The sequence below is a fragment of the Hippocampus zosterae genome, chromosome 6 (assembly GCF_025434085.1).
Source record: "Hippocampus zosterae strain Florida chromosome 6, ASM2543408v3, whole genome shotgun sequence".
In the NCBI taxonomy this organism is placed as follows: domain Eukaryota; kingdom Metazoa; phylum Chordata; class Actinopteri; order Syngnathiformes; family Syngnathidae; genus Hippocampus; species Hippocampus zosterae.
In genome coordinates, this window is record NC_067456.1 from 20,285,283 (window position 1) to 20,307,198 (window position 21,916).

General features: G+C 45.0%; 1 protein-coding gene and 1 long non-coding RNA gene across 5 annotated transcripts; one reads left to right on the forward strand and one right to left on the reverse strand.

The window, feature by feature from the left end:
• Positions 1 to 6,598: 6,598 nt before the first annotated feature.
• Positions 6,599 to 21,882, forward strand: si:ch211-12e13.1 (uncharacterized). Of its 3 annotated transcripts, XR_007962593.1 has the most exons (8): positions 6,599 to 6,767; positions 7,900 to 8,001; positions 8,090 to 9,560; positions 9,888 to 10,793; positions 10,871 to 11,034; positions 11,867 to 12,094; positions 18,784 to 18,996; positions 19,121 to 21,882. XR_007962593.1 is itself a non-coding variant. In XM_052067032.1 (6 exons), the coding sequence occupies exons 2-6, from the start codon at positions 10,717 to 10,719 to the stop codon at positions 19,300 to 19,302; spliced, it is 864 nt and encodes a 287-aa protein (XP_051922992.1). In that variant the 5' UTR covers positions 10,293 to 10,502; positions 10,712 to 10,716; the 3' UTR covers positions 19,303 to 21,882. The 3 variants fall into 3 exon arrangements, 2 of the variants coding, with proteins under 2 accessions (XP_051922992.1, XP_051922991.1); XM_052067032.1 differs by lacking the exons at positions 6,599 to 6,767; positions 7,900 to 8,001; positions 8,090 to 9,560 and having other exon boundaries at positions 10,293 to 10,502; positions 10,712 to 10,793; XM_052067031.1 differs by lacking the exons at positions 6,599 to 6,767; positions 7,900 to 8,001; positions 8,090 to 9,560 and having other exon boundaries at positions 10,293 to 10,793.
• On the reverse strand, positions 15,161 to 15,836 carry LOC127601633 (uncharacterized). Of its 2 annotated transcripts, none has more exons than XR_007962602.1 (3): positions 15,749 to 15,836; positions 15,419 to 15,588; positions 15,161 to 15,342 (listed from the first exon to the last, which is right to left on the reverse strand). It is a non-coding gene; the product is annotated as an uncharacterized LOC127601633 (long non-coding RNA). The 2 variants fall into 2 exon arrangements; XR_007962603.1 differs by having other exon boundaries at positions 15,753 to 15,835.
• Positions 21,883 to 21,916: the final 34 nt, after the last annotated feature.

Below are 21,916 nucleotides of genomic sequence, written 5' to 3' on the forward strand. Positions count from 1 at the left end.
CTCCCTCACCTCTTGCCTCTCCAAACTCAAAACATGGTTCACAACAAACTCTCTTAAATTAAATGCTAATAAAACTGAAGTCCTCCTTCTTGGCACCAAATCCACTTTATCCAAAGTAAACAGTTTTTCCTTCAACATTGACCGCTCCCTAGTGTCCCCCTGCCCCCAGGTTAAGAGTCTGGGTGTCATCCTGGATAGCATGCTCACCTTCTACTCGCATATCAACACCATCACCCGCACTGCTTATTTCCACCTGCGCAATATTACTAGACTTTGCCCTTCCCTCACCCCCTGCACCACTGCTATTCTTGTCCACAGTCTTGTCACATCCCGCCTTGATTACTGCAACGCTCTCCTCTTCGTCCTACCTCAAAAGTCCCTCCATAAAATCCAGCTGGTTCAAAACGCCTCTGGTCGCATCATCACAAAAACATCTTCCCACCAGCACATCACCCCCGTTCTCAAACAGCTCCACCGGCTCCCTGTTCAACATCGCATCAATTGCAAACTGCTTCTATATCCATATATGGACATCCACAAACTGGCCCCTCCTTACCTGTCTGACCTTCTACAGGTGCATATCCCCTCTCCCTCCCTCAGATCCTCGTCCTCCCTCCGCCTGTCAGTGCCCCCTGCCCGACTGAGCACCATGGGAGCTAGAGCCTTCAGTCACGTTGCTCCGAAGCTTTGGAACAACCTACCTCTAGACCTCCAAAACTGCACACCTCTTTCCACTTTCAAATCCTGTCTAAAAACACACTTGTTCAGGATTGCCTTCAACACATAGCTCTTCCATTTGGCATGTTTTTATGATTTTATGTCCTGTTTTTATATAATATCTCGTTTCCTAATTTTTACATTGTATTTTCTTATTGTCTGCACAGTGTCCTTGGGTGGCATGTAAGGCACTTTTAAATAAAATGCATTATTATTATTATTATTGTTACTTTGTTTTTCTTTTTCCGACTGGGTGATGTGCTCAAGTAGTTCCCTGATTTGTTCCAACCCAAATAGCTTTGTGTTTTGCGATTAAATTTACGTTTTGTCGGGGGATCGTTTTTCCATGTTGAATTATCACAAGTGCGTGTCAGGGAGCCAAAGCGACTTCACCAATGCTCCCGCCATACTGTGTTGCAGAGTTGCTTTAAAAGAACAGCCAAAATCTACCTCTGTGTCAGTTTGTGATGGGAATTCCGGCTCCTTTTAGAGAGCCGGCTCTTTTGGATCGGCTCCCTAAAAAGAGCGAATTTGTCAATAGTCGTCGTCAGGACTGCTATTTTTATTGGTACTTTTAGGATGGGGCTGGTGTATTTTTTTTAAATTTGGTTTTGTTTTATTTTATTGATTTTTTGGGGGGCGGGGGGCGGTGGTGGGGATTCTGCTGTAGTAGTGGAACCCTGAAAGATAGCTTAAATAAAACATTGCATGTGAGTAACAATTAGAAAGACAAACGTGAGAGAAAAAGGATGAAATTCTGCCTTCGTCATCTCTTGCTCCTCCTTTTTTCTTTCTTTTTTTTTAATTTCACGTGCCGCGCGGTCCCGCCTCACTCAGACATGCTGTCGCCGGCCACGTCACGTCATCTGAAGCAGAAACGTGACCCTTACTGGTCTGATTCTCACACGCTGCATATGTTCCCGCGTGTTTTGATCTAGTGTGGCTCTTAAAGTGACAGCGCTACATTTGTTAAACAAGGAAGCATTCACTACAAGCGTCGAAGTAAGGTTCACCTGGTTACACAAATTCAAGACATAAAACCCCGCATTTATCATACCTGTCAACTCATACGGTTTAGCCATAGTTCATACGGATTCTGAAAATTTCTGGTTTTTGTTCCGCCCCGACAGGTAGTTCAGTTTGCTCTTGCCCAGAACGGTGCTCGTCTACTCGAATGCTTTCATTTCCGGAATACAACTCTGAACACAGTAATGCCACTAAGTAGAATGATGATTAGACATTAACCAGACATTGTATTATTCAGATTTACAATAAATATCATTGAAGATTCCGTGGGGTTTTCTGTGCCGTTATTTTGACATAAAATGCTTTGGTATGTTATAAGGATTTTTTGCTCTTTATAAGGATTTTTTTGGTACTGTAGTTTATACAGGTTGGCGCTCCGAAAAGTTGACAGGTATCATTTATTAAAACCAGAAAAACTCTGAACACAATTAGTATAATTATAAAGCATACTTTTTAAATTGTGGACAAAATGAACCAGCCAGTGATGGCCAAACGGGCTCGTCAAAAGGGGTGTTCACAAAGATTTTGTCCACAATTTAAAAAAACCTATACTTTATAATTATACTAATTGTGTACACAGTTCTTATGTGGGCATCTACATAGGCCCACCACAGCCTCTGAAAGTGTAAACGATCGTACCAATATTTGCCGTGTGAACTTCACACGGCAAGATTTGCTATGGTGCTACGCCGGGGCTGCCCCAGAGTCGAGCGTGTCTTAACCTCCATGGCAGAGGCACCGTCGAAACCCTGAGACTGATTCACTAGACCCCTAGGGTTCGATCGAACCCAGGTGAAGAACCACTGGTCGAGACACATCTTTATCCTATCCAGGTGGTCAAGTGGCCCCTACACGATGAAAAAATAAACCCTAGTTAAAGTGTTTTCCAACATTGTTCTACCATCAGACACCCTAAGATAGAACTACGCGTAAACACGAGTCATGAGAATAAAAATCTTTATTTAGTGCTTTATTAAGTCTGCATATGCCCCACGCCTGAGAAGCTTGTGGTCAGGGGGAAAAACTGCTCCAATACCGCCCTCTACTGGTTAAATTGCAACATCTATGTATTGACTGCAAAAACATAACTGTTAAATACTGTACACACATACTGAACTACTATTATGCGTTTGTATGTAGGGTCCACATCAGTTTTTGTAAGGTACGTTTTCACATTCATATGTTGTAGGCCAAAGATAAAACGATGTAACACTGGATCCTCATAAGACATGGTTAATTTCACCAAGTCCAAACGTCACGAGGTACACTTCCAAGTACAATCGTTAGTGCCTCAAAGTGAACACATATACATCGAGGGGAGGTGGAACACGTTAAACTTGCACCTGAGACATACATACTGACAAAAAGGGAAGCGCAAATAAGTGTTGTATTACTATATTTCATAGACAGAACAAATACAGTACACTGAACACCACTGGGCCCACTGAGCGGCACATTAGCACTTTTCTTTGGGAAGAAAGAAAAGTGATCTCCCATGTTTTGAGAACACTTTGAAAGCTAGCTGACAGTTTATGGTGACAAAGCTTAAAAAGGCTACTATCATGGTCTTTGTGAAGAGATGAAGGAAGAGCATTTGCTTAATTGCAAATACCCCCCACCACTGAGACAAGGAGCCGCAAATGGAAATTAATTCCATCTGAACATTTTGGGCCACATAAAGGAATGTTCCAAGCTCTCCAGGCCAGTTTCGCTGACAGCTATCTTTGTTTTTTTTAAACATTACTTTAATAGAAAGTGTGAATGATAACATTAAGTAGATTTATATATAAAAATACATGAGAATACAAAAAGTAGCAAAACAACTGGGATATAGGCTAAAACCAATGATGAATACTCATTGATACCTTCAATTAATCTTGATGAGACAATTCAATGCCTCTCCTCCGAGAGTGCTGTGTCATAAAGACAAAATAAGCAACAAAAAAACTGAGGAGCAATTTGGGAGCCAAAAGACTTCCCATCACTAGTGGTGACATGCACGTGAAGGAGGATAGGATAGTCGCTGAACTGTGCCCACTGCTTGTCCCAACATGATACAACCATGATCGTCATAAGATAAGATAAGATAAGATATCCTTTATTCGTCCCACACTGGGGAAATTTACAGCCTCCAGCAGCAAGAATGTATGTAGAAAGAAGAAAGAAGAAAGAGAAAAAACACAACAAACATCTTTCAATTAAATGCAACATGAACACAAAATGGATAAATCGCAGTACTATTTACAATTTTCATTCACATCATTTAATTATTATTATTATTATTATTTGTTATTTTTTATTCATCAGCCTGACAGCAGTCGGTAGGAACGAGCATCGTAACCCTGGCGATATTCAGGTAATTGGTAACTAGTTTACCATGACGCATTTTAGGTGTTAATTTTGGACAGATGATTAATTAGTTGAATGGTATTTGTAGAGCACAATATCTGGAGTGGTTTGGTTTGGAGTTTGAAATCTACCACTAGAGAGTCGTGTGAACAGCTGTACAGCGTAAGTGTTCACAATGTTATAAGATGTAAATATGATTTTGACTGTGAAATTATATGAACTGTGTTATCTGTTCTTTAGAGGGGAGATCATTTGTGTTTGTCCACGTGCTTTGTATACACCCAACACACCGGAACATATCGAAACAGTGGGTTGTAATTATTTGTTCTGCACTAAGTATTATGGCTTGGAAATAATGTATTTTTATTTCTGTTTCCCTATTAAGCAAGCCACTGCTGTTGTCTATTGTGGCGTAATTGTCTTTAATCTGTTAAATTATTTTCTTTGATCTCTTAGATCCCTTTTCGAACTCTTTTAAAATGCAGTTTACATCTCAGACTTTCATCTTAAAGCTGTACAATTTCTCATTGTTCAGTCGGGAATAAAGCCCACATAAGAATTATTTGTATGTCTAGCCTAGTCCTTCCAGAGACTCTGCTACATTTGTAAAAAAAAAAAAATATATATATATATATATATATATATATATATATATATATATATATATATATATATATATATATATATATATATATATATATATATATATATATATATATATATTAGAGCTGTCAGTTTAGTGCGTTTTTATTGGCATTAATTTAAATGAATTTTAACGGGATTAAATTTTTTTTCTCGCGAGATTAACGCGGCACACGTCTATAAACACACCAGAAACAAAACAACAAGCGCGCTGCAGAAGTCCATGCCCATGTCTGGTTTGCCAGTCACGGCAGCGCGAGACACCGAAAACGGATACTTAAAGAGTTTATGAATGGTAAGTTTACTTTTAAAAAGTTGCCATATTGTTCCACTGACAAGACCAAAGTTATCTGTTCTCTCTCTCTCTGTATCATACAGGTATACGATGTATGCCACTGACGCGATTGTTACTTGTTTGGAATTTTGTGTGGAAGGTTACAGTGTTCTGCGTCCATGTGAATAGAGCGGGTGGAGCTTCTCTGTGTTCGTCTGACAGTGACAGTGCGCTACAGTGGTAGCGACCTAGCGAAAGTAAAATGTCTCCAGTGTTGTCATCGAACCAAGTGTAGTCATTCGAAATGAGGTCTTCACAAAACCGTAGAGACTTCCACGGAAGAAGGACCAATACAATCAACATAGGCTGACTGTGTTAGGGGGAGTGACCCCCCCCTTTCAGAATGGTTTGCCCCAGCAGCACGGGGGAAATGCGTGTGCTTGTTTGTATGGCTGGCAGTTTCCAATACAGCTGCACATAACGAGCACTGGTGTCTCGTTATTCTCCAACAAACATACAGAAACAGACTGCTGTGTTCAAAGCAAACTTGAGAAAAACGAAGTATGCAACCATGGTTTAAATCCACTATAGGCTGAGTACTAGTTTACCCTAGATGTGCACATTATAATGTTATATTGCTCTGTTTTCATTTCATTAAAAAAGCAGCTGTTGTGTGACAAAATATTTTTTTTCACTGTTGTTGATGGACAGTAATATTGTGTGAGATTATGTGTGAACAACTGCTCCAAGTGAAAAATGTTCATGTAAAATTGAAAATTGAAATTATTTCAGTAAATATTTACATTTGGCACATAGAAAACTGATTCACGATTCCAAGTTGATGAGAGCATTAAAATTGGGAAAAATGGGACAAAAAATGTAAAAGGAAATTCAGAAACGATAAAAAATGTGTGAGTAATCACGATTAATTTTTTAGTTCATTTGAGTTAATTATGACAGTTGCATTTTTAATTAGATTAAATATTTTAATAGTTTGACAGCTCTTATATATATATATGTATATATATATATATATATACACGGTACTCTTTATTTTATTTTTTACAAATGAAGGGGTCGGTGAATGTGCAGATGAACCTGTCGGGTTCGATACTCAACAAGGTTAAGAACCACTGGTATAGGCCAAATAGCTTTGACGCGTGACTTGCATTGTACAGTAGTCCAAGTGGCATAATTGTTTTGCAACGTAAAGTTTAACCTGGGCGGCCCGGTAGCCAAGTGGTTAGCACGTCGGCTTCACAGTGCAGAGGTACCGGGTTCGATTCCAGCTCCGGCCTCCCTGTGTGGAGTTTGCATGTTCTCCCCGGGCCTGCGTGGGTTTTCCCCGGGTGCTCCGGTTTCCTCCCACATTCCAAAAACATGCGTGGCAGGCTGATTGAACACTCTAAATTGTCCCTAGGTGTGAGTGTGAGTGCGAATGGTTGTTCGTTTCTGTGTGCCCTGCGATTGGCTGGCAACCGATTCAGGGTGTCCCCCGCCTACTGCCAGAAGACAGCTGGGATAGGCTCCAGCGCCCCCCGCGACCCTAGTGAGGATCAAGCGGCTCGGAAGATGAATGAAGTTTAACCTGGCTAGGTTTTTCCCTCCGAGGACACCGTAGGTTACGTCAAACGTAAATAGCTTTTGCCAGCTGTCAATTGTAATAACATGGCGTTTACGCTTTACTCGCTCATCCAAGCAGCAATTCTCTGCGTGAATGCCGTGGCTGTATTGCACGAAGAACGTTTTTTAAGCAGAAGTAAGTTCTGATGACTCTACATCGCCTTTATGTTAGTATTGTCGTCGACACATTTAATGTTAGCAACCTAGCTAAGGGGTGGAAGCAATGCTGTTTGACTCAGCAGCTCAATCAAAATAACGAACCAAATTCGGCATCATTTTGCTCGCCAGGGGACTGCATGACAAGCTTAACGGCACCTAATGTCCGAAAACTACAATAGATTGTCGCAAAACTGTATCTGGGCATCTACATAGGCCCACCGAAGCCTCTGAAAGTGTAAACGATCATACCAATATTTGGTGTTTAATGGACGTGAAGCGTTTTCCTCGCCGTATAGACGCTCATTATCAAGATGAAAGTTTAGCGTTAGAAAACTGCGCTCAAGCGTCACGAAAATGTATACGGACATTATCTATACCAACCTGTGAAAGTATTAGAACGATCACCCACATATTTTGTATTTTATGGACGTCAAGTGTTTTCCTCTGTTTAGAAAAAGCGTAAGCCTTAGAAAACTGCAAGCATTCTTCACCAAAAAAGTATGTGGAGATGTACACCTAGGCACTCTATAACTGCTGCAAGAATTAGATCACCCCAATAATTAGGATTGCGTGGTCGTTACGCTTTTCCTCTGCATAGACACTCACAGCAGAAGCTTAAATTCGCTAAATCAGGGTAACGCTTTACGTCAATAATATTCAAAACATTGGGGCAATCGTTATATTTTTCAGAGGTTGACGTGGACGAAAGTACAACTGTCCACGTAGTTTTTTTCTGATGATTGATGACACTTTTCTGGCGTTAGAAAATTATGAATTTTCTCTAAAGTGAGCATCTCTGCAGGAAAAGCTTAACGTACATTAAATTCCAAATATTGGGACAATCGTTCAGTTATTTTCATCGATTGAAATGGACATAAGTGGGTGTGTCCACATTCATTTCGGTGGCGATTGATCACAGTTTCTCACATTAAGACCCTTTTTTTTAACCTAAGGTTAAGCGTCTCTCTATCTTAGACTGTCCCCTAATGTGTACAACGAATATGTACTGTGAATTTACTGAGGAGTCATAAAATCGTTTTGATTATTATTTGACATCATTTATGCTTGAGTAGAACAGACAGATGTGAGAATAATATGTACGTGTGTAGTTGGATGGGGAGTGGACCAGGGTGTTGGAGGATTTGGTGATGAACCAGGCATCAAAGTTCAGATGATGACCCTAATTCGCTCTGTGCGTACCGTCATGAGAGGTGAGGGAAAACCACATCTTGCTCAGAAACCCTGTTCAAGATTGAATGTCAACAAGTCCAATGATACATGTTTTTCGTGCCATCGCAGTGCCTTTGATTGCAGTGAATTCCGTGTGTATCGTTTTGTTGCTGCTGTTTGGATGAAGAAAATGATTGGACAAAGCAGAAGGAACCAGTTGCCTCCATCTTCACAATCTCAGGAAACTGTGGATTTACAGAATATATATCGTTCGGGCAGCAATGATCGAAAATTATAAACATTTTCTGTCATATCATAAGCCTTTTCTGCAGTGATTAAACACAAATCAGCTAGTATGTCGTAGTGAATGTCACGATCCCACATGGTTTTTGTTGATTAGCCACCAGGGCAAAAAGATGTGTTTTCTTAAATAATTTTATCGGTCACAAAGTGACTAAATAACCGAAAGTTATTAAATATGTATTCAACTGGAGGAGTAAAATCATAATTTTATGTTATGCAATATTGTGTTTGGTTTTTGGAGTGTGTAGTGGTCAGAGTTGCACTCAGAGCCAAAAACACGCATGGAGGCTCTGCCTGTGCACAGTGCTCTTCCTCCGTGCTGCAGCAGAACCTAAAATTTTTTGGAGCAACAAGGACACACAGACGATGTGCCAACACTCGGGGTAAGCCAAAAGATACTTAAAACTAGCCTAAGTTCCCCTTGCTTGCTATGAAGCCACCTCGCAGAACGGCATTAGAATTGTGAGAGTGACAGACAGGTGAGCAATTATGACTCGTCCAAATGACTCAACTTCAAATAGAAGTTTAACGAGTGTAAATTATTTCGTGACAAACAAGCTTGTTCTCCACCGGTTGCATGTAAGGAGGTCATACATTTAATATTGTCATTTGTTGTTTCACATGTTCCCAAAAATGACGTAGCTGTGCAGTTTTGTCATTTTAGCCTGCACAGGCCAATAAAAAATTACCATTTTGTATTGTTTACCATTACATGAATCAAATGCACCCAAGCAGAGAAATTCTTTATTCTATAATAATTTTCATATGTATAGCCCATTCCACAAATTGATGACATTGCATCCTCAGGAAATAAAATGTTTAAATGTGCTATACAATTACATGAAAATACATTTTTGTACAGCATCCTGCACATTGACATTTAATGTGCTTAATTTTAGCATTCTACTAGTATAAATGTCAGGACTATAGTTTAATGTATTTGCTAATTCTATACTAAAAACCCATGGAGTTCCAGTCCAGAAAACAATGAAGGAAAATAAAACGTGTCGACTAGTACACACGCGGACTATTTCGAATATGTGTACAGTATCATCAAATTTCGAAGAAAAAAATTGTGTAATTTTTGTTTTATTTTGGCATTCATTTGATGGATTGGCCCAAATAATATAAATGGAAATGTATATAATTACTCGTACTGTGTACACATTGTTGAACCGTTTATACATGTTTATGTGCATTTCTAAGGTAATTGGAGACAATTCATATTCATGCTATTTTTATGTATTGCTGGCATACCAGTGCGGAACTTTGTATCAACGGATCCTGTAAACCAGGGGTGCCCAAACTTTTTGGATCGAAGATTTACTTTTTTAACCTCACGGGATCTACCCTTACTGGCGCGCGCACGCACACACACACACAAATTTAAGATTTACCTGCTTCATTTTATTTTTTAAATATTTTTTTTTAGTGAAAATGAGACTGATAAGATGATTAGTGTGCAGTGTATATTAACACAAAAATATATTACTAACATGTACAAAGACACAAAAATGGTTGTTTTTTTTTTCTTCTCGACACTCCTCGTAGATCTACTTGGGACCAGGCTTAGATCTACCGGTAGATCAGGATCTACCTAATGGGCACCCCTGCTAAACCATAGGTGTCAAACTCAGGTGCTGGAGGGCCGCTGTCCTGCATGTTTTCCAAGTCTCCCTGTTGCAACACATCTGCACAGCGACCCTCCAGGACCCGAGTTTGACACCTATGCTGTAAATTATAGACTCGGACTTGCATGCCCCCAAAATGTATATTGGGGTATCCCTATACTGTTGTGAATTAATCTGATTAAAGGTTTAGGGCAGGGGTGTCCAAAGTCGGTCCTCAAGGGCCGCTGCCCTGCCTGTTTTCCAGCTGTCCCAAGAGCAACACACCTGATTCAAATAGCCAGGAATGTTCTAATGCTGCTTCAGAGCTGGCTGATGAGCTGATCATCTGAATCAGGTGTGTTGCACCCGGGAGAGCTGGAAAACGGGCAAGACAGTGGCCCTCCAGGACCGGCGCTGGACATGCCTTGATTAGGGTGACCAATGTAAGTTAAATATGAATATAACAATATTGAATATTGTTATATTCTTGTATAACTCCTCGGTAATAAAGACATTTATAATCCCATCGGAGTATTTTGCTTTTCTTTCTGTGTGGTTTGTCCCAGTGCGTCTGCCGTCTTTCAGCCATTAAAAGACAACCAACTTACTTCCTGTGTCTTCAAAACAACGTAGTCAACATTTGATTTCTTACGTGTTTTGCTAAATGCCAAAAAAATGAGAAATGTTCAGAATTGCATTTTGGCGTCGCTATCCGTATGCGGTATATACTTTGCGTATGTGCACATCTACTGCTCTCATAAATTACTGAAAACTAATGCACTCTGCCGCGAGAGACTTCCAAAGCTGTCATATCTGTTTCTCAAATACCTGACCAAAGCTCTTATGTGGAGAAAGGGCTGCTTGTACCAGCCACGCAGGAAGAAGAAAAGCGACGTGTTTTACTCCGTCGACAACTGCAGGTGATCTTAATTGCCCGACTGTCTGTTAGCATAATGTTTCCGAGCAGCATGAGACAGTTCACCCTCTCTTTTTTTAGAATAGACACGGTGCTTTTGAAGAGGTTTTGCAGTGCTGCGGGTTATGGTTGGGACTATCCAGACAGCGAATACAGAGACATTCCTCTCTGCTTTCCCGAGGTTCTGTGCTGCACTCTCCTGCTTATGGCAGTTACTGATCACAACTTCCGGTTGAGTCCACTTGGTAAGTTAATTCCCGAATCAATTCTTGCTGAATTTTTAAACTGGAAAAACGTGTTAATGGCAAATTGTCCGAACATTTCTTACATTTATTTCTTGACCATTTTAAGGTCTAGTACACCCTTTTTCCTTACTAGTTGGACTTTAGCATTCTACCATGCAAAAAAAAACAAACAACAACAACACAGACAAGTATTGTATTGTATTGTTGTGTCTTCATGCTGGTCTTGCGGCTGTCACCAGCTACCTATCTAACAGGATATCCGTAGCAACAGCTAAACAAAGAGACCCGCACCATGGGTCACCGGGCAACCTGTTCAACCAACTGAGCCGCAGCCACCCAGCAAGACCAACCTGCTGTTGTTTCCCTGCTGGTAGTGAGTGACATAGGAGAAAAACTCCAGCTTGTCGCCAGCTATCACCTGCTTCTGGCAGGGCCCCAGAAACATGTTGGCCCCCGCTGGGTGGCTGTAACACAGTTCAGTGAGCGGACTGGCCAGTGACAGAGGTTTCGGCTCTTCGGATCTTGGCTGTTTTGTTTTTGTTTTTGCTGTTGGTCTTTTTGGTGACATTAGCAAGACCAACACGAAAACACAATAAAACCATGCAGGTCTCACAGAGTAGAACAACATCATCTAACTGCTGTGATGCATGATATTCTGTACGAATTAACGTGTAGTATTACTAATGAAGGATTGAATTGTAGATTTCTTGTAAATTTTTGTTTTTCACTGAAACAACTTTTCATAAAAGTTGGCATTATTACAGGGTATTAATGTACTTGACGGTTCACCTGAGTCCAAGGTTTCATCATATTGTCTGAATAACCTTTCCAGGTCTGGTTTGTGTAGGCCAGAGCATCAAAACGCATCAGCCAGTTGATGAGTTGAAGAAAGGTCCCTTCACGTTGCAAATTCAAGTCCTCGTGTACAGAACTGTGGATGTCGGTGTGGAGGTGGATGTCTTGCTGTCTGCCGTTTCCCGTTCCAAGAACCTCGTGTGGGAGAGCATCCTAACACTGCTGTCCGAGAACAAGTGCCATCAAGCCAACAATGAAAATGAGGGTGAGTGAATATCGCTCTTATTAGAAACGTTGTCTTCACAGTATGAATTTCAGAAGTCAGAAACTTTCCTCGGGAAGCATTGTAAACTTGTGGCCTCATAGTTCAGTGGTTGGGGTTATAAATCTCTTCTCTGGCCTTCCTGTGTGGCGATTGCATGTTCTCCCCATGCTTGCATGGGTTTTCTCTGGCTACTAAACCATATAAACGCTATTTTAAAAAAAAGTATAATTTCAAAACATAACTTTCCCTTCTCTGGTGAATTGGTTTGAGCATGTTAAATAAAAGGTGGGGAATGACAACGCCGGTCAATCTCTGGCCTGAGATCGCCACTGCTAGTAATGGTAGAGCCCAGGTAGATGACGGAATTGACGAATTGCACTTCGTCTGTGCCAAAGAACGGGGGAGGGGTGGGTTCCGTCACCGATATACATACGTTTGTTTTTCTGCCAGCTTACTTGGAGGTCCAGCTTTGCTGCTTCTGTTTTGTATATGGAGAGAGCACTGCTGAGGTATTGGAGGGAGTTACTGAACAGGGTGATGTCATCAGTGTATTCAAGGTCGGTCTGGGGGAAGTTGCCGAACGACACGCCTGAGACTTGCTCCCGGACTCGGATCATCAGGTGGTCAATGACACAGTTAAAAAGGTCAGGAGCGGCCACGCAGCCCTGTCTGACTCTGCTGTTAATGGGGAACCACTCTGAGTCCTTCCCATTCACACGAACACAGCTCTCTGAGTTGTTGTAGAGTCGATGGAACAATGTGGTTATTTTGGGTGGCACTCCAAGGTATTTCCGAATGTTCCAAAGGGAGAGGCGGTCAACCGTATCAAAGGCAGCTTTGAGATGTATGAAGGCTATAAAGAGATGTTGGTCCTTCCGAAGCTCTCTGACCTTCTCAACAATGAGTCTAACTGTGGAGGTGTGATCTATAATGGACCAATTGGGCGTGAAGCCAGCTTGTTGGGGGGATCGATGGCTTCGAATGGCAGGAAGAGCAGGGGTGAGAAGGATCCGGATGAACAGTTTTGCAGGTATGGAGAGCAGTGAGATGCATCTGTAGTTGTTGCAGAGTTGCTTGTCGCCTTTCCGCTTCCAGAATGGCAAGATGATGCCTCGGGTCCAGTCTGTGGGGGGCTGCTCTGCCACCCACACATGGTTAACGATGTGAGTGAGCCACTGGGCCATGGAGTCACCACCTTCTTTGAGCAGCTCTGCAGTAATGGCACAGATTCCAGGGGCCTTGTGATTTTTGAGTGATTTTATTGCTGCTCTGACCTCATCGATTGTGACTGGGTCCGTTTTGCAGTTGGGGTTGGGGGTGGTGGAGTTGGCAGCAGTAACAAGACAGGGTTAGGGGTGGTGGAGTTGGCAGCAGTAACAAGACAGGGGTCAGTAGGAACTGGAGGAGGATGATGGAGTTTGCTGAAGTGCTCTTTCCAGCGTTCAAGGCAGTCTATTTCTGTGGTGATGCGATTTCCACTGGCATCCTTCATTAAGACGGTATTGATGTGTGGTCCGGTATGGGCTTGGAGCAGCATTCGAAAGACCTGTTTGAGGTCATTGCTCTGTGCTACTGATTCCAGGCATTCAGCCTCTTCTCCCCAGTACCTCTTCCTGTCAGTTGCAATTGCTGCATTCAGCCTCCAGTACTCTGTGATATCATAGACGCGCCCTCGCGGCCGCAGCTATGCTGTCACTATGGCGGCCCCTCTGGTGCCACCACTCAGTGTCCTCAAAAGACCAGGATGCGCGATTTATAACTCAGCAGTTCTTCCCATCCTCCTGTATGGTGCAGAATCCTGGCCTTTAAACAAGACCCTGGCCAAGAGGATCGACGGCTTTGACAGCAGGTCACTCAGAACCATCTTGAACATCAGCTGGCACCTCCATGTTGCCAACTCAGAACTCCGAAAACATACTCTTCAGCCCCCTGCATCCCGACTGGCCACTCAGAGGCGCATACGTTGGCTTGGACATCTCCTCCGATTACCCCCGGAACTCCCAACTCGTGGCATCTTCTCATTCGATCCAGCGACAGCCGGCTGGAAAAGGCCACGCGGCAGACCCCACACCAGATGGCTTGATGTCATCAGGGAGGATCTCAAGCACCAGGGCCTTACCCTTGGTGGATGCAGCGGACCTGGCTCATGACCGTGGTCATTGGGGGGGCCCTGGTGAAGCTGATCGGCTCTACGCACTGTGACGACCCAGCCGAATGAGACTGGGCCTCCGCATCGCAAGAGCATTTATTATTATTATTAATGTCAACGCGGTCCTTGTTTCCTTCTATTTCTCAGTACGCAGCCCTTGAGAAAAAAAATTGGAGATGGGAGAGCAGATATTAAAAATGATGTATAGTCAAATCGTATGCATCGATTCAAAAAATTTCATTGTAAAATGAGCTGAAATTATTTTGCAGCCATGTACAGCTGGAGTACTTCGCAAAAGATCTGCGATCCCTAGGCTCAAAGGTGCGGATCAAACCATCGCCAATTCCTAGTGGATCGCAGTGAAGTCCGTAAGGGAGCCTCCACGCCGAATTGACGGGACTTTCCATCACTGGAGAGTTGGTGCGAAGTGGTAATGACCTTCGGGTCAGCAAAATCCCGCGGGACCGCGTCCGGCGGTATACAAATCCACCGCAGTCCTGGCGTTAAGCGCCTAGCAAGGCTGTGGACCGGATCCCCAAGCCGACCATCCACCTTGGGTTATGAAGGAATGCCCACCCTTCAAAATAAAACACAGGGCCCGGCGCACCCTCGGTCCAACCTCGGGTGCTGCAGACCCCCTGGACCACCACCGTCGACCACCGCGCTGCCGTGGACCCTGGCCACGGGGTCGAACTGCGGGGGCGGGATTGCGACCCGTCCCCCTCCCTCACTCTACATAGCCCCCAGGATGGCGATTTCTACCCCCTCCCCCTCCTGCCCCCTCAACCCGTGTCCCCCTTCTCCCGATCCCCTTCACCTCAAGATGTCCGGCGGCGATGGCGCGGGGCGTCGGGGACAGGCTCAGATGAGGGCCCACGTCCCTAGTTCCACAACCACATGTCGGCGGCCATGGCACGATGGTCGCTCCCCTTGCGAACTGGTGATGGTGCAGGGGAGAGGCAGCGACCACGGTGGCGGAGCAGGACTCTTTAGTCGTAGCGCTGCTCCCCTCAATCCGAGGAAGGGCCAATAAAAGGCGGCCTAAACACGCCCATCACCGCCACCGATCGGCTGGAGACCCGCCTCCAGCAGATTCATCCTTCATGCGGGCGAAACAAATACAAAAACAATAACCGGACTGCTTTCCTGGAAATCGGCGCTTGGAATGTACAAACCCTGATGGACAACGCAAGAGCAAATAGACCGGAGCGCAGGACTGCCCTCATCGCCCTTGAGATTCAGAAGCTCGGCCTGGACATTGTTGCCCTCTCCGAGACCCGTCTCCCTGGTGCCGGGCAGATCGAGGAGCCTCGGCACGGGTACACCTTCTTCTGGAGCGGACGAGCTGTGGAGGAGAGAAGAATTCACGGTGTAGGGTTCTGCATTAAGTCACATCTGGTTAGGGATCACAACATCATCCCCGTAAGAACTTCTGAGAGACTCATGTCAATCACTCTACCTCTATGTCAATCCCAATCCCTTGTGATCATCAGCGCCTATGCAACCTACCCTGGACGCCTCGGAGGAGGCGAAGGAGTCCTTCTATGCCGCGCTGCGTGGCCTGATCCTCCGCGTCAACCCCCGGGATAAGCTATTGGTTCTGGGGGATTTCAACGCGCGTGTGGGCCGGGACCATCAGCTTTGGGGAGGGATTCTGGGGAAGGAAGGCGTTGGCAACTGCAACGAAAATGGAGAACTACTCCTTGGTCTCTGCGCAGAGACGGAAATGGTAATAACCAACACATTGTTTCGGATGGCCAAAAGGCACAAGACCACCTGGCAACATCCAAGATCCGGCCACTGGCACCTGATCGATTACGTCCTTACCCGCATCTGCGACCGAGCGGACGTCATGGTCACGAGGGCAATCCGCTCCATGGATGACGGATGGTCCGATCACAGGCTGGTAGCCTCAAGACTTAGGCTAAAGATCGCGCCTGCGAAAAGAAGGAAGAAGATCCCCAAGAGGATACGATTCAATGTTGGGCTGCTGAGGAATCCCGAAGTCCTCGAACAGTACCAGACGTCCCTCGGGGACAAACTGGACACTCAACCTCGGACCCTTCCTGCCACTGTCCACTCAGACTGGGAGCACTTAAACTGCACTCACCAAATCCGCGGAAGAGGTACTCTGTATCCAGAAGAGGAGAAATCCCGATTGGTTTGCCGAAAACCTGGAAGAAATTGAGCCACTGATTTCAAGAAAGAGAGAGGCTCGCATTGCATGGCAGAACTGTGTTTCCTCCAAGAGACTTGAAGTCTACCGGGCGGCCAAGAGTGAAGCACAGAGAGAGATCCGGAGGATCCAAAATCAATGGTGGGTCAACTTTGCCCACCAAATGCAGAGTTTTGCTGACCGTCACGAGACCAGATCCTTCTTCGAAGCAACGAGGAAGATCATCGGTCCGGCTCACAGTCCTCCAATGGCTGTGAAGGCAAAGGATGGCACAATCCTGCAGGAAAAGGAGGATACTCACCAGCGATGGAAGGAGCATTTCATGGAGCTCCTGAACCATCTGACATGCGCAGCAGACGGCTTCCTCGATCCTGTCCCCGAAGCTCCCTGTGCAACACTGGATGACGGAGCTGCCGACTCTCCGGGAGATCTCCGGAACCCTGAGGAGGATGAAGAAGAACAAAGCTGCTGGAGTTGACGACATCCCCGTAGAACTTTTACAAGCTGGGGGTGCACCTCTCCTCACCCGCCTCCACACCTTCATCCTTCAATGCTGGGTCGAGGAGACGGTGCCTGGAGAACTGAAGGACTCCGTCATCGTCACGATATTCAAGAAGGGCGACAAACTCGACTGTGGAAACTATCGTGGAATTTCCCTGCTGTCAACTGCTGGAAAACTCATCTGTCGTATACTGGCTGACCGACTCACCTGTCTCGCTGAGCGGGTTCTTCCGGAGTCCCAGGCGGGCTTCCGTCCAGGCAGGGGAACCGCGGACATGGTGCTCTGCACCAGGCAGCTCCTGGAGAAGTGCCGGGAGCAGCGGAGGGAGTTCCACGGCATCTTTTATGATCTGGCCAAAGCGTTTGGCCCCGAACATTCTGTGCCCCGAACATCACTCTGGAAAGTGCTGGAACGTCAAGGCTGCCCCCCCAAATTCATATCCCTCATTCGGATGTTTCACAACGGCATGAAGGGTTGCGTCCTGACTTAGGGCGAAATGACTCCCCCATTCCCGGTTCGGACCGTTGTCAAACAGGGTTGCATGGTCGCGCCGACGTTGTTCTGCCTCTACATCGCCGCGCTCATCCACCACGTCACCCCTGTCCCGGAGCACGGAATCACTCTACGCTACCAAACTGAAGGGTCACTCTTCAACCTCAGCCGTTTGAGGAGCAAGCGGGGGACCATGGTCACGACCGTCAGCAAACTCCAGTACGCTGATGACAATGCTGCGGTCTCCAACTCCTCCGGGGGCCTGCAGCTCATCGCGGACGGCTTCGCCGCGGCGTACAGGACCTTTGGCCTCTCCGTCAACACCAAAAAGACAAAGACCCTCCATCTGAACCATCATCCACCCCAAATCACCATAGACGACAAACCCATCGAGCAGGTCTCGGCGTTCCCTTACCTGGGTAGCATTATCCAGCAGGACGCCGGCCTCACGGAGGACCTCACTCACCGTATCCAGGCAGCCCACACAGCCTTTGGACGCCTTGTTCGTCGGGTCTTCAGGAATCACGCCATTTCCACCAACACGAAGATCATGGTGTATAAGTCTGTCGTCCTCCTGACCCTTCTCTATGGCGCCGAATGTTGGACCCTCTATCGGAGCAGCATCAAGAGGCTCGAGAGGTTCCACCAAGGACGACTCCGAGCTCTCTTCAACGTTTCCTGGGAGGAAAGATTGACTAATGATGAGATCCTCACCCCGGCTGGCCTCACGAGTATCGAGGCCATGATCACCTTGGCCCAACTATGTGGGCCGGCCACGTGCAGCGGATGAGCGACAATCGTCTCCCGAAGCAGCTCCTCTACGCGGAGTTGCTGGAGGGCACCCGTCCCCGCGGAGCCCCGAAAAGACGATTCAAAGACCAGCTAAAGGGTCATCTTCAGCGGTGCCGGATTCCCCCGGCACAGTGGGCTGACCTGGCCGCGGATCAGGTGGCCTGGCGTGGGGCTGTGCGGGGCGGGGTCCAGGTCTTCGAGACTCGACGCGTCGCTGCGGAGGAGGACCGGCGAGCGCGGAGGAAGGAGAGGGCCCTGCAACCGCCCGGCCCCCCAACCCACTTCTGTCAATCCTGCGGGCGGGGTTTTCGGGGAAGACTGGGCCTCCACAGTCATCGGAGACACAAGCACCAGGAGCCGTCGCCCTGTCCTGGGGGCCGCATTCCTCGATAACGAGGGCCTTCACCGACTGACCGACAACTGGAGTACTAGTGATTGTCCTACAGCTAATTGTGATGTCACAGATCTCCTTCGACAAAATCGTTGTGCTCTTATGGGGTAAAACTCTTTTCGTTGAAAGTAAATGGTCACCACTCAATTCTCTTTTGACTGACTGAATGTAATCATTTTGTGTGCAGTTGTATTGGCAGGTCAAAATTCCGAAGCTGTGCTCCCGCCAGTGAGACAAGTGGATCTCAGAGTTCCATTGTGTGCTGGCCCACCATGTGCCTGGTCTTTCTTGGACTATTGGTTCCTCTATCTGCCAGCCTGTCTGTTTGGCTTCAAGTTGCGGTCCATCTCAAGTCTGTGGATGTTGTCTGTCTGCCTGGCTGAAATAGAGAAGCACAATGGTAATCTCTGATCATTGAGTTTGTGGTTGAGTTCCGAGTGTTGAATAATCTCTTGTAACATTGCTAAATTGTAATGGCTTTGTAGCACTCATTGGGTTGTTTTGTTTTGTTTTCCCATCCCCAGGGGTTGGGGTCATCACATCCCCGCTGAACATCTTGGCCCAGTTTAAGGACCGTTTGTTGGCACCAAGCAAAGTGACCCTGTCATTTTGGAGTTGTCGGCCGTCGACCCAAGACCTCGGGTTCCAAATGCAGCAACACGGGGGTAGTAAGTGTCACGTAATGGGAGTGATATCTCGGACCTGACTGAAATGGGAAGCAGTCAATTGTTGGGAATTATACTCTCTCCTACTTAGTGTGTTATGTATCTTGATTGAGTTTTCTCCACTTTGGAGTCCTGTGATGTACAGCTTCTTGGGACTTCACGCCAAAACTTGGTGGAAGGACATGTTTGTACAGACACATGAGGTAGAACTATTCAGCAGTCCCCCCTGCACCCCCCAAAAAAAAAACTCTATATAACACATTTAAGTTAGGCATTCACCATTGCAATTACAGTTATAAAATTCACTGGCAGTACTGTATATGACGGTGCCAGTTAACTGAGCTTCATCTTTATATCAGGTCTTTTACTACAGGGGTCCCCAACCACCGGGCGGTCCGCGGGTCATTTGGTGCCGGGCCGCAGAGAAAGAATAAATAACTTGCATTCCTTCCGTTGTATTCATTTCGGAATCTGAAAGTTGTTTTATTTTGAAAAATTACCGGATTCTCTGTATCAGTCTACAGCAGGGGTGTCAAACTCATTTCAAATTGTGGGCCACATACAGTCTCGGTAGATGTAAAGTGGGCCGGACTATTAAAATTATACCATACTCTGCTATAAATAACCAAAATGTATTTCCTTTGTTTTGGTCTAAAGAAGCACATGAACATTAGGAAAATGTTGAAATTTAATAAACAGATCTTTTACAAAACATTTCATGAAGCGCCTTAGATTTCCTTAGACAAATGTGCAATTTACTTTTGTCATTCACTTATATGCATTGCAACTGATCCCACTGATTGTACAAAGGCACAAAACCTTAACAAGTAATTGGTATTGAAAAATATAGTAATCCATTTTAATTTTAACGAAATGGCGAGGGATCACTGTATTGACATGTCCTTGATAGCGTATGCGGTGTTGGGTCCGGTCTCAGTGACAGACTGAGGGTGCTGTTGTCTTCTTCTCTGATCAAAACAATGTTGTCTTTTACTTTGATCAAAACAGTGTCTCCCCTAGCGGATACACCACGAATTGCACTGTATTAAAAATATTCATTCCGTATTTTTTAATGGATTTTTTCACTTTTAAATTATCCGGCGGGCCTGATCAAACCTCCTTGCGTGTCGGTTGTGACCAGCGGGCCATATTGTTTGACACATCCACTCTACGGTATGTCACTCTTGGCGCAGGTGAATGTGCGCTTCTCGGTCATGTGATAGGTTACCATATAAAAAATCAAACGTCTTAAAGTTTTTTCGGGAAGGGGAAAAGGACCAGCCAGGACACAGAAGAGGAGCCTACGACTGTCACGAAAGAGAAGGCTACATTTAATAAACAGTATCAGGAGTCCTATGTACATCTTTATCTCAATGAGAGATTCAAATGCAACAAGCCTACTTTGCATCATAAGCGGCGATAGTGAGTAGTGAGTGAGTCACTTTTTATTTGCGGTGTACCTTATTTTGAAGGCATGTTGAAACATTACCATTGCGACCACGGAATGTTGCGGCCAGATAGGACGTTCCTCGTGTCATGATTTGTGTTTATCATGTTTCCAAAATAGCACACTTTTCATGCAGGTCATATTATATTGCTGTATCTATCTGACATAAAAAGGTTGGGGACCTCTGTTCTACTGGATCTTACGGAATGTGTGTGACAATGTTGGGACCAGCGAGAGTGTTTTTTTTTTGGGGGGGTCATTTTCCAAAATAATTTTGCTAGTCAGTGCTTGCATGCTCCAGCACGGAGATCCTAGGCCTCACATTTTAGCACAGACTGGACTACTCTAATGTAGGCCTCATTCTCTGTGGGTTTGAAGGCATTTCAATATTTGATCCCTCTCATAATGCGGTTTGCATTTTTCATGTATTTAAGAAACTCTATTATTTATTGAACCACCTTCACTGCGTAGAACAGAAATAAAGGGGTTTTCATGATTCCCTATACTGTTCCACAAATTCCTGAACTGATTGCTTACCATTATGACAGTACATCACAAACTTTGCATTGCCCTACCATACAGGAACCAGACGAAAGCGGTGTTCACTCATGCAGGGCAGTCAGGACATGTACAAACGGGCAGCAACAGATTTGAACTCTGTCTTGTGATATAAGAGTGGCTAATTTGCTGCCCAGTTTGAAAGTACAGCTTAATAGTAAGCAGTCAGAAGTGCGGCTGCCACCACGACTGGATTCAAAAGCAAATAACAGACCAGATAAAATTTGGGAAAAGTGCTACACGGGTTTGTTTTGGAGCCCACGCAAATGTGGTTGGTTGATTTGATCTCAATGTTTATATACAGTATAGTTAGTGATACCCCAATATGAACATTTGTAGTGTTTCACTTGAGGGTCACCGATTGGTGACATCTGTTACCGGTGGAAAATGGGCATCTGGAGTTGATGTGTGACCAGGCAAATGTGTTTTTCCCTCACGGTCATTTGATTCAACAGTATGTTTTTCAGCATTTGTTCTTGCAGTGTATATTGCAAAAAAAAAGTCTCAGTGGAACTACAGTGCGTGTGTGTGCATGTTTATTTCATTAGTCCATCATTTGGTCTTTATTTTTTTCTTTGTGAAAATCCATTTCCTTATAATAAAATTTTGCAACTTTCTTCGTGTCGGGACTCTTATTTGAAGTTTGTTAC

Coding starts and splice junctions, on each gene's coding strand:
- si:ch211-12e13.1 (XM_052067031.1), top strand. CDS start 10,549: ATGAGAAATGTTCAGAATTGCATTTTGGCGTCGCTATCCGTATGCGGT. Junction 12,095..18,783: donor AGCCAACAATGAAAATGAGG/GTGAGTGAATAT, acceptor TTTTGTGTGCAG/TTGTATTGGCAGGTCAAAAT. Junction 18,997..19,120: donor TGAAATAGAGAAGCACAATG/GTAATCTCTGAT, acceptor TCCCATCCCCAG/GGGTTGGGGTCATCACATCC.